Consider the following 12,094-nt stretch of genomic DNA (forward strand, 5'->3'; position numbering starts at 1 on the left):
ATTTCTTTCTTTCTTTATTTACCGGTATATATATTTATTTAGACGATATATATAGACTGCGTTAAACGACCTCTTCCCTTGTTTCAGTTTCTTGAACTTCTTGAACTACTTAGGAATAAGATGCTTGAACATTAAAGTAATCAGTGATAGGCGAACAATAAAGTAATCGATAGGCGATCGATATTGCTCCTGCCTCGTGGAGAAGTTGCGCTTTTGCCAAACAGGGCGGAGCTTCTGCTCGTAGGGAGGAGATTGCGATTTAAAGGGCGGAGTTTATCCATGATTCGGGTTCGGCTTACCCACCTCGAGGTCTCCAGTTCACCAGCGAGCACACAGGGGGTAGCCATGTCTGACACCGATCCAGGTTGGAACATCTCTTTCGCGGGCTGTGGGTTTCTCGGGGTGTACCACATCGGCGTGGCGAGTTGTCTGCGGGAGCGAGCTTCTCACCTGTTTGAAGGTGCCTCCAAAATCTACGGTGCGTCGGCTGGTGCGTTGGCTGCCACCTCGCTGGTGTGCGGCGTTTGTCTGGGTGAGCACACATCGTTTGTACATTTACCTCGATTTAAAGAAGAAGATAAATTAAGAATGTTTCATTTTGCTCAAATTATTTATATTAAAGGACTGGGTTTTGAGTACGTATTAAATGGATATGGGTAAGATATGCTCGAGATATGTATCGGTCATGGGTCGAGTCTGTGATAAACTTTGCCAATCAGCTGTTATCTATTTTATGACATTATACGAGGTCGTAACTCGATGCATGCAATGCAGTCTTGCATAACGTTTGTAAACCACTTTTAGTAGTTGCGTCGTCCTGAACTTGCAGCCAACGGTACAAAGTCGCGCGACCGAGAAGTTCATAACCGTGCGCTCATTGGCTGAAGGCGGTGATCCAAGCGCGCGGTGCGTTGCTATTGGAGGAGTCGAGTTGTGGAGGGGCGGGGCTTGGTAGAAGGCGGGGACGAAATGGGACGCTGCGACACGTTTGGGGTTATTACAGGGCAAAGCTTGACCTGTTGGGTTTTGGGTAACTTGCACCTTTGTTTGCTAAAGGTGAAGGTGACGTTTATAGCTCCATGATTCGATTCCTTTGATTACTGTAGTGCTAAGTTCGTACGTTCTCAAAACCCTCCTGAAGATTGTTCTTTTTCGAAACAGAGAGAACATGTTTGAAGGAATTGATCATTAACGAGTAAAAATATGGTAAACCCATAAATTGTAATTTGCTTTGCCACAATGATTGTTTTTAAGTAAAGGTTAATGGTGCTGTTTTGCTGAAGTTTTAGCTCTGCTGGTTCTTGATGTGGAGACCTCAGAAAACAGTGGATGCAAACAAACAACCTCAAAATATCTTCTCAGCACTCTGCACAACCAGAAACCCAGCCGGTTTGTATCCAAATTCCAAATAAGTTGAGAATTTCTGATAATATTCATTATTCGTCACAGAGTTCTTCCGATGCTGGGTGCTGGTCGTGTGTGTGTGTGTGTGTGTGTGTGTGTGTGTGTGTGTGTGTGTGTGTGTGTGTGTGTGTGTGTGTGTGTGTGTGTGTGTGTGTGTGTGTGTGTGTGTGTGTGTATGTGTGCGCAGTTTGATAGAAAGGTAGGTGGTGTGGTCATGCTGGTTGATAGATTGATGTATTTAAGGGTAAGATGTGAATGATTTCATGATATATTATCGAGTGTGTAAGGAAAGTTATAAATATATGATAATGTAGGAGCTGCGCTCCAACGTAAATCGGAAGAATGGACGCGACAAAAAGCTGGAATTCGTCCGAGTTTCTTTATTGTGTCAAATCAACTCGGGTACTCTGAAAAGCCCGTTTATCGGGCAGCAATATAAAAAACACATTATCCCGGAGCGTTTGCCCGGGAAAGGCGAGAGGGGGCGTGCCCGGGCATCCTGGACGAGGCCTGGCAAGTCGAGAGCGGGCATGCCCGGGCGTCCCGGACGAGCCCGGCATGGTGATCGCTCCGCGTCCTCGGTAGGTGCAAGGCGATTGTGTATACCCAGCGGTAGCCGCTACACACGTCCCCCCAGAATCGACTTGCACCGGCAGGGTCAATTTAAGGGGGGTCCTGATGACCCAGCCGAAGCGACCCCTGGCGGTCGTGGGGGGGGGGGGGGTCCGGTGTGGTGGTGGACGGTCGAGTGGGGGGCACCGTGGACGGGGGGGCGGCCTCGCCACGGCGGAAGGGCCAACCGTGGCGGTTGGTCGATGTCCACGTGCGCCGGCCTGAGGCGGTCCACCGCAATCCGGTCCGACCTGCCGCCGATGTCGATGACGAACGATTTGTCGTCCCGTCGCAGGACCCGTAAGGGCCCGTCGTACAGCGGCCGTAGTGGCCCCCGATGTGCGTCATGACGCACAAAAACGTCCTCCGCTGTGCAAAGCGCTGGGGGGACGTAGGACTGGGGGTCACCGTGGTGGGACGTTGGCATGGGGGCAAACCGTCGGGCGGTCTCCTGGAGGTCCGAGCGCTGGTGAGCTGCGGACCAGGGACTGGTAGCGTCGGGCACGAATTTGCCCGGGACGCGTAGCGCCTGGCCGTAGACAAGCTCGGCGGTGGATGCCCGGAGGTCCTCCTTGGGGGCCGTGCGGAGGCCCAAAAGGACCCACGGCAGCCGGTCGGCCCAACCGCCGTCCTGAAGGCCGGCCATGAGCGCGGCCTTCATGGAGCGGTGGAATTGCTTGCACAACCCGTTGGCTTGGGGGTGGTAGGCCATAGTACGGTGGAGCTTGACCCCCAGGTTGCGGGCGACCGCGCCCCACAGCTCGGAGGTGAACTGCGGTCCGCGGTCCGATGAGATGTCCGCCGGTGCACCGAAGCGGGCGACCCAGGTGGCGATGAAAGCCTGCGCCACGTCGGCGGTGGTGGTGGAGACGAGGGGAACGGCCTGCGGCCACCTGGTGGTCCTGTCCACCATGGTGAGCAGGTGTGTGAAACCCCATGATTGGGGGAGGGGGCCCACCAGGTCCACGTTGACGTGGTCGAAACGTCGTTCGGGCACGGTGAAAGGTGCCAGCGGGGCCTGGGTGTGTCGGTGGTACTTGGGCCTGTTGGCAGGCTGTGCAGGTGCTGGTCCAATCGCGGGCGTCCCGTCGAAGGCTGTGCCAGACGAATCGCGCCGACACCAGCTTCTGGGAAGCTTTCCGGCCCGGGTGGGAAAGGCCGTGGAGGGAGGCAAAGATGCGGCGTTGCCAGGTAACGGGCACGATGGGGCGAGGCTGACCTTGGGAGACGTCGCAGAGCAGGACAGTGTCCGCGAAGGGGATGTCGGCCAGGCAGAGGCCCGTGTCCGCCGCCCGGAGGGCTTGCACTGTGGTGTCGGTGGTTTGGTCCGCCGCCATAAGCGCGAAGTCCACGCCGAGGTGGACCGCGTTCGCGCTGGCCCGAGAAAGACAGTCGGCCACGGCGTTGTCTTTGCCGGCGACGTGCCGGATGTCCGTAGTAAACTCCGACACGGCGGAGAGGTGGCGCTGTTGGCGGGCCGACCACGGCTCCGTGACCTTGGCCATTGCGTAAAGCAACGGCTTGTGGTCGACGAACGCCGTGAAGGGTCGGCCCTCCAGGAGGTGGTGGAAATGGCGAACGGCCAGGTGTAGACCGAGGAGCTCACGGTCAAACGTGCTATATTTGAGCTCGTTCGGCCGGAGTTGCCGGCTGAAAAAAGCGAGTGGCTGCCAAACCCTGTTCACCCATTGCTCATGTACGGCGCCCACCGCGTAGTCTGAGGCATCCGTGGTGAGGGCGATGGGAGCATTGAGCACCGGTGAGCGAGCAGTGTTGCGTCGGCGTGGGCCCGCTTTGAGCTTTTAAAGGCCGCGTCCATTGCTGCGGACCAGACGACGTCGTGCTTGGCCGGCTTGCCCCGGAGGGCTTCGTAGAGGGGCCGCATGAGTTGAGCAGCGCAGGGCACGAAGCGGTGATAGAAATTCACCATTCCCAGGAATTCCTGCAGGGCCTTTATGGAGCTGGGATGCGGAAACGTGGTGATGGCCTCGACCTTGGTTGGCAGCGGCACGGCCCCGTTCTTGGTGATGTGGTGGCCCAAAAAATCAACGGCCGTCGTGCCGAAGTGGCATTTGGCCGGGTTGACGATGAGGCCGTGCTCGCTGAGGCACCCGAACAGTGTTCGGAGGTGGAGGAGGTGCTCGGCCCGGCACGTGCTGGCGACGAGGATGTCGTCCAGGTAAACGAAGAGGAAGGGCAGGTCGCGCAGCACGCCGTCCATCAAGCGCTGGAACGCCTGAGCTGCGTTCTTGAGGCCAAACGGCATTCGCAGGAATTTGAATAAGCCGAACGGCGTGATGACGGCCGTTTTTGGGACGTCGGCCGCCCTGACAGGTACCTGGTGGTATCCCCGTATTAAATCGATCTTTGAAAAAAATGACCCGTCCTGCCAAATGGGCGGAGAAGTCTTGGATGTGCGGGATCGGATACCTGTCGGGGGTGGTAGCGTCGTTAAGGCGGCGGTAGTCGCCACATGGGCGCCAGCCGCCCCCTGGTTTTGGGACGATGTGTAGTGGCGAAGCCCACGCGCTATCGGAGCGCCGCACGATGCCGAGGTGTTCCAAAGCGTCGAACTCGGCTCTGGCCACGGCGAGCTTGGCTGGGTCGAGGCGGCGGGCTCTGGCGTAGACCGGTGGGCCCGTGGTTGGTATGTGGTGCTCGATCCCATGTCGTACTGCGACGGCTGAAAACGTCGGCCGCGTGAGGGCCGGGAACTCCGTGAGCAGGCGAGCAAACTCGTTCGCCGCCGGGAGGGCGCATGCCAGCTCGGTCGGAGCGGAGCTGCTCAATGTGCATACCAGGGAGCTGAAGGTCTCGGCGTTGATGAGGCGACGCCGTTGGACGTCCACCAGCAGTCCGTGTGCGCAGAGGAAGTCGGCGCCTAGCAGAGACATGGGCACGCTTGCAGTTACAAAAGTCCAATTAAAGCGTTGGCCGCCGAAGCAGAGCGTGACGTTGCACGGGCCGAAGGTGCGGATGGCCGATCCGTTGGCCGCAACCAAGGAGGGGCCGCAAACCACGGACTGCCTGTCCTGATCGGAGGCGGGTATGACGCTCAGTTGGGCGCCGGTGTCACACAGGAAGCGCTGTCCGGACGCTTTGTCCCTGATGAAAAGTAAGTTGCCCGTGTGGCCGGCGCTCATGGCTGGTAATGAACGCCGGCCCGGCCGTTTCCCGGCTTGCCGAAGGTGCACGGGGGTTGGCATGTCCGGGCCTTCTGTCCGAACCTGGCATGATAATAACACCACGCCTGGTCAGGTGGAGGCCCCGGTCGTCGTGCTGGAGGTGGTCGGCACGGCGTAGCGGCCGCCAGTTGCGTCGGCAGTTCGGTCGTCGACCGTGCCGGGTGCTCGGGCGCCATGGGCGTTGCTTCGGACGGCGGTGGGCTCCAAGTCGCTGCTCCAATGCGTTGGCCTGCCGCGGAGATCTTGTCGGCTTCCCTGGCGAGGGCGCGGGGATCTGTGATCGTCGTGCTTGCCAGGGCGAGGCGTACCTGGCTGGGCAGCTGACGGAGGAAAAGCTCCCGGAACAGGAATGCCGGAGAGTGCTCGCTGAGCAGCGAAAGCATGTAGTCCATTCGCTCGGACGGGCGCGTGTCGCCGAGCTCGTCCAGGTCGAGCAGGCGCCGTGCGCGTTCCGCCGATGAGAGGGCGAAAGCGTCGAGGAGGAGCTTTTTAATCACGTCGTATTTGTCAGCGGCTGGCGGGCTCTCGAGGAGGCTCAGGGCGCGGGCCGCGGTGGTGGAGCCGAGCGCTGCTACCACATGGTGGAAGTGGGTGTCGTCGGCCGTGATGCCTCGCAGGGCGAACAGGGAGTCCGCCTGGGTGAACCAAACCGTCGTGTGAGCCTCCCGGAAGGTAGGCAGTTTGAGGGTAACTGCCGTGTCCATGTTGGGTCACCAATGTAGGAGCTGCGCTCCAACGTAAATCGGAAGAATGGACGCGACAAAAAGCTGGAATTCGTCCGAGTTTCTTTATTGTGTCAAATCAACTCGGGTACTCTGAAAAGCCCGTTTATCGGGCAGCAATATATGTACACATTATCCCGGAGCGTTTTCCCGGGAAAGGCGAGAAGGGGCGTGCCCGGGCGTCCTGGACGAGGCCTGGCAAGTCGAGAGCGGGCATGCCCGGGCGTCCCGGACGAGGCCTGGGAAGTCGAGAGCGGGCATGCCCGGGCGTCCCGGACGAGCCCGGCATGGTGATCGCTCCGCGTCCTCAGTAGGTGCAAGGCGATTGTGTATACCCAGCGGTAGCCGCTACAATAACACATTAAATCCTATTGCAAGTAAAGTTGTAATAAGTGATGTTGCATTGATGGGTTGACTGACTGCCTGGACGTAACTGAGGTTGTGGATCTACTGATGTACCATCTATTGATGTGGATCAATGATCGAGGTTGTGGATCCGCCGTTTGGAGAGGTCCTGGGCTGAAAGGATTGAAACCTCGAGGAAAAACGGTGCCCAGCTGATGATCCATGCAGTCGGGAAACTAGTCAGTTGCTTACGGGTTAACGTTCTTGCTTTAGGTGGAGAAACTATGTTTGAGGTTTGCAATTTAAATAAAGTTGAATATGGGATGTTGTGAAATTAACATCATTTCCAACAATCCTTTAAATTATTTAAGTTTAGGAACAACCGATACTGTACAATTAATTGTGTGTGTGTGTGTGTGTGTGTGTGTGTGTGTGTGTGTGTGTGTCAGTGTCAGTCAGGGTGTTATCCTCATCTTTATACATTCATTTAATCCTCAAAGGGGCTTGCAGGATAGCCGATAAGTATGCCCACTCATCTTTCAGGTGTATAGATTGAGTTTGAATCTCGACCGCGCTATGAACCGTCACCCTGTGTTTCCGCATACAAGGCGAGACATCAATGTGTGTGCATCGTCCATCGAGAGGACGTTAAGTCGGAGGACCTGCCTGCCAGCACTGGTCGTTGGGCGGACGTTTAATATCCCACGGGGTCTTCCATGAAGAGTAGGTGAGCTATTAGCCTGCACAAATTCCAAAATCCGACCTGGACTGAATGCTGGAAAGGCAATGGCAATCCACCTAGTGTACACCTCGCCAGGAAACTGCTTTGGCAGCACCGATGCTCTGTAAAGAGTATGGTATCTTGATGATTATGATGAGCAACGGTTGAAGTTGTACTACATAGAGTATATGCAGAGCAAAGACATTTGTCGACATCAGTTTACTCTTACATTTTAAAACTTTTTTTCAAATTTAATTGTATTTATGATAACCTGTGACAAAGAAACCGAAGGGAAAGGAAGGATAGCGGCTCTCGAATCACGAGCCAACATCTCAGATGGGAGCGTTCACATCTTCTACCTTGATTGGTCAAAATATCATGTTGCAATTAATCTGAAATCTGACATACTGCCTGCTTTACAAAATTCAAATCTATGGATTTATTTGCAAAAAGAGTTTCGTTTGTGAGATTTAAGGCTTTTGACGTCATAGATGGTGTCTCACTGCATACCACCCATTACATTTTTGGACCTTGCGGTTTCTTGCCTTATTGTTAAGACCATGCAATGTCCTTTGCTGTGGACTCGAGTTGCCACACAGGGAATGATGTCATGATTTTGTGGCAATTTTATTTGCGTCATTATTTTGGTGGCTACAGTCGTATAACAAATCGCTGCAAAGTTATTCTCATCTTCCATGTCTTTGTAAATCTGAAATCGGCGTCCTCCATTGGGAAACAAGGTTTTGTAATGATGCATGTCTTACCCTCTCTCTGATGTCATTACATTCAGGAATAGGCAACACTGTCATCGCTAATTACAGTAGAACTTTGTCGACCTCAGATTGAAAACGTTGCGTTGTGATGATGTGATTAGATTTCTGTCCTTCTGGATCTGTGGTGAACTCACGAGTTCTATTTATTACATCAGCACTGTGGTGGAATTGGCAGGGCTGTCCCAGTGTCCCATCCCAACAGCTCCACCAATCACCACATCTATCACATTGTTTTTGAGTCGGTGCAGTTGCTAATTCGTTTTTTTCATGGCTTTCTCTGTCACCGAAGGCGGACGAAGGTTATGCTTCCACCCCTATGGCCTATGTGTTGTTTGTTTGTCTATCTTTTTGTCTGTGAGCAGGATGTATCAAAAAGTTGTGGATGGATTCGGATGAAATTTGGTGGACAGGTTGGGTGTGTGACACGGACAAATTGATTAAATTTTGATGAAGATCCAAATCTGGATTCGAAAATTTAAAAAATTTGAATTGATTCTTCGCCATTGAGCGACAGGACCAAAACTGATCTACAACATCAAATTTCAAAAAGTTGTTATGGATTATGTTATGAAAACGGATTATGACAACTTGGTGGATGAGTTGGGTCGTTGACGAGAAGAAGCCGATTAGGTTTTGGTAAAGGTCCAGACGCAGACCTGGCCCATCGATGGGATAGAAAATGTAAACTGCTAAGCCTGGCACTCTACTGAATGTCGTCGCGTTGCAGTTTTACTTCTATTATTATTTGTTCCTTCACTCTTCTTACTCTATATGACGAGACTGAATCATTCTGCCTCAGTATACCCAGTTCTCAGTCGGACTTCTCCTCACGGAACTTCGCATGTAAGGAAAGGTTACTTTAGTAGTTAACCTTCTTTCTCTCTTGACCAATCACAATGGCCATCTATCTCCCCTATCCCCACAACAGGTCAGTGCTGTTCTGATATCATGCAACTGGCCAGGGAAGCTCGAAGGCGCATCCTGGGGCCAATGCATCCTTCTTTTAACATCATCAAGATCATCCGTGCAGGTCTGAGGAGACTTCTTCCCGAGGATGCACATGAGCGCGTCTTTGGAAAGCTTTGTATCTCGCTCACTCGAGTATCTGACGGCAAGAATGTACTGGTGTCCGATTTCTCTTCGAAGGAAGAGCTTATTCAGGTGCGTACCGGTCTGGTACTTTTTAAAGAGTTATCTACTTATGATGTTGCATGTCCAAAGGAAGGACCAAGGGTGTTGGAGAGTTGGGGTGTTACATTTTGTTTTCAAAAATAAAGTTATGGGGGAAGTTGGGACACAAGAGATATGATGGGGGAATACTGTTCTGGAGGAGTGGATAAAGGAGAATTGAAAGGACATTTGGAGTAACGAAATGTGGATGATTTGGGTGCAAATTTCTGCCATTTTTCAAGTAGTATGATGTAGATGTCCCATTATTAAGGACTGCTGAGTGTACAAAGGTTACTAAATGGTAGTAAGATGAGGGCAAGGGCAATAAAAATGACGAACTCGCTTGTTTCAGGTAACAACTTCACTGACCAGCCCAATATGCCTTGTGTTTCAGGTCTTGCTATGCAGTTGCTTTGTCCCTATTTACTGTGGCCTCATACCCCCATCATTCCGTGGAGTGGTGAGTTCGTAAGCTTCTCTCATTGTGAATTTTCTCTTTTGCACAACTTTTTGTTTTGCAGCATTATTGTGTGGACCATACTTGGTGTTGGCCTAATGGTTAGGGTGGCGGGCTTGGGATCCTAAGGTCCTGAGTTTGAATCCCATTGAATTGACGCCAGGTGGAGTTGACTCAGCCTGTCATCCTTCCAAGGTCGGCAAAATGAGTACCAGATAACTGATTATAGAGAGGCATTGCATCAGCGGCAGACTCGCCCACTGAAAAATGATGCAGCCGGGTGGCTGCACACGAACCACCACATTGTGTGGACCAAAGACCAAACATTTACCGAAACGCATCCTGTCTTTGCATCTCATGTGGTATAATTACCCTCGTCAGAGGAGAGGGTATTGCATTTGAGTCCGTTTGTCTGTCTGTCTTTGTGTCTGTTTGTTTGTCTGTATGTCTGTCTGTTTGTTTGTTTGTCCGCACAGAATAAATATGATTTTCTCTGTAAACTGTTTCTCCGATTGACAGGATATTTTCACCAGAGGTGCACCTTCTCCTGTAGAATGTTTTAATGATAATTATGACATTAAAGGTCACGTGGTACGGGCGCCATCTTGGAAAAACTGAAAAACTTTGCACCTCTATATCTCTGAAAGTGCTGCATAGAAAAAATTGAGATATTGCTCATTGTAAAGAACTCTCCATGGGGAATAACATATGTTACTGATTGTCATACGTGCCTCCATTATGACGTCATAATTCAACGAGTACAAAACTTAATCCGATCAAGATGAAATTTCTTGAACATCATCTCGGGATAAATTGGTAGAGAAAAAAAAATGATGACGTCATCGGTCACATGGTTCGGCTGCCATATTTGTTTCAACATAAAAGCCTTAAAAACCACTAAAAACACATACTGGTGAGGGTCTGCAATCTCTGATTGCTCTTTCTTGTTTCTACTGTGGCTTTCTGTCACATCCCAACATGTCACCACATCACCCATCTCTACAGCTGTGTCCATACAGACAACAAACCCATAGTAACTGGGCCATATTGATTCCCAAATTTTTTTATCCGTGGTAAGACTTTGGTGTTCATGTAAAAATATTTAATCATGATCAGGCGGCAAGTGGCCAATTGGTTTGCAGCACAGGATATTCTCTGTCGATAATAAATTATTGCTTTTATTTTATTTTATATACAAGGGTCTAGGCTCATGGAGGAGCTAATGACAAAGGATTGCAGGTTTCGACTTCCAAAGGGTATGGAAGAGGTGCATCATGAAAAGGAGAAATCCCAGAGAGGAATAGAATGAGGAAAAAACAAAAACTCGAGTTCATACAATACCTTACTCCACACAATCTTGAGAAAAAGGAAATGGGAAGGGTCTTTTCAAATCTTGAGTTACGTTTCTGAGCACCTCTGGTGGAGTCTTTCATATGAGTGATATATCCTTATACACAGGGGGGAGTCATTGGCAAAGTGATAGCGTTAGATGCCACAAGAGTTGTTGCAGACAGCGTCCTCAGATAACAAGTTGTTATTCTGGGTCAAAGTGTTTGGTAGGAATTGGCACAACCAGTACCCTTGGATCGTACTTTGCCTCCTCGGGTAACGCGTTAAGCTGGACCAAATACTTTCTTCATGTTCACATAGTTTTCTTCTACATGACTAATCTGCTAGTCTAGATTAACTCTGCATGACACTTTGGTTTGCTAACTTCTGTTCACAAACACCTGAGCTCCCGAAAGTTTAAGATTAAAGTTGTTTCAAAGAATATCTCATAAATACTAAATTGCATAAATTATTAACTCTACTAACACAATGATGCAGCTTTTTGCTTTTTACGGCGTAGCCCATAGGGCAAAGCAGTCTATAACAGTGTTTCTGTCAGTATGTATGTATGTTTGTCCTCTCAAGCGTATACCAATCAGAGCTGAGGATCTGGTCACATGACAGGGTGATGTGATTACGTCTGATGTCATTACGGCGTACCACGGCTGACTCCACACTTCGCCATTTTGAATTCCAATGTCGTTCAGGCCAAACATATCGTTGAACCTGTCATATATCACAATCGCCATGTTCTACCTTTACGTTTTTCATTCAGTGCGAAACATATACAAACCGATTGTTAAAATGATCATGAAATACCAAAAGCATAGACGTTACGTGTCTTCCAACGACACAGTACGTACAGGCCTAAGGCCTCATGATTTCATGCCTCAACTTCAGGCCGCTTCGGACAAATTAAGCCCAGGTTTCTTAATACAGCAGTTGTTTTCGTGATAATAATAATAGCGTTAATACTAATATTATAGTAAATATAATCGTAACACTGCAATCCCTTTGTCATTATGGCAAAGTTTCTAGATTGAAGTGTGCATGGTTCATGAATCGATGATAAGCGGTGTACGGTACAAATAACGCGGAATTAAGGAATTAGCCTCGTTTTTTTTACGGTAATGTCATTTTCTTAATATAATGGTAACGTAACGTTGATATTAAAGTAAATCTAATTGTAACACTAATCCCTTCGTAGTGACTGCAAAGTTACTGGAGGTTAAAATATGTTATCTTCTATATATTAAAGTAGCGGCAGTTTTGTGTCACGCAACGTCATTACGTCTATGGTGTCTTTACACCGTGCGATGGTGTACGACGGCCGACTCCACCGACCGACATTTTAATTTATATACTGTACATGTCGA

At 50.4% G+C, this 12,094-nt stretch overlaps 1 protein-coding gene across 3 annotated transcripts in view; it reads left to right on the plus strand.

Annotated features, from left to right (window-relative positions):
* The first annotated feature begins 267 nt into the window (after positions 1–267).
* LOC137425695 (patatin-like phospholipase domain-containing protein 2) overlaps positions 268–12,094 on the plus strand; it is a 30,825-nt gene continuing 18,998 nt past the window's right edge. The window contains exons 1-3 of one of the 3 annotated variants that reach the window (XM_068114383.2): positions 268–532; positions 8,691–8,923; positions 9,327–9,392. In XM_068114383.2, the coding sequence (XP_067970484.2) occupies positions 280–532; positions 8,691–8,923; positions 9,327–9,392 (552 nt within the window). In that variant the 5' untranslated portion in view covers positions 268–279. Of the gene's footprint in view, positions 533–1,002; positions 1,390–8,690; positions 8,924–9,326; positions 9,393–12,094 lie in introns of those variants that run through there. The other 2 variants (XM_068114392.2, XM_068114401.2) reach the window with 2 other exon arrangements.

Source organism: Myxine glutinosa, chromosome 1 (genome assembly GCF_964187855.1).
Source record: "Myxine glutinosa chromosome 1, kmMyxGlut1.1, whole genome shotgun sequence".
Taxonomy (NCBI): Eukaryota; Metazoa; Chordata; class Myxini; order Myxiniformes; family Myxinidae; genus Myxine; species Myxine glutinosa.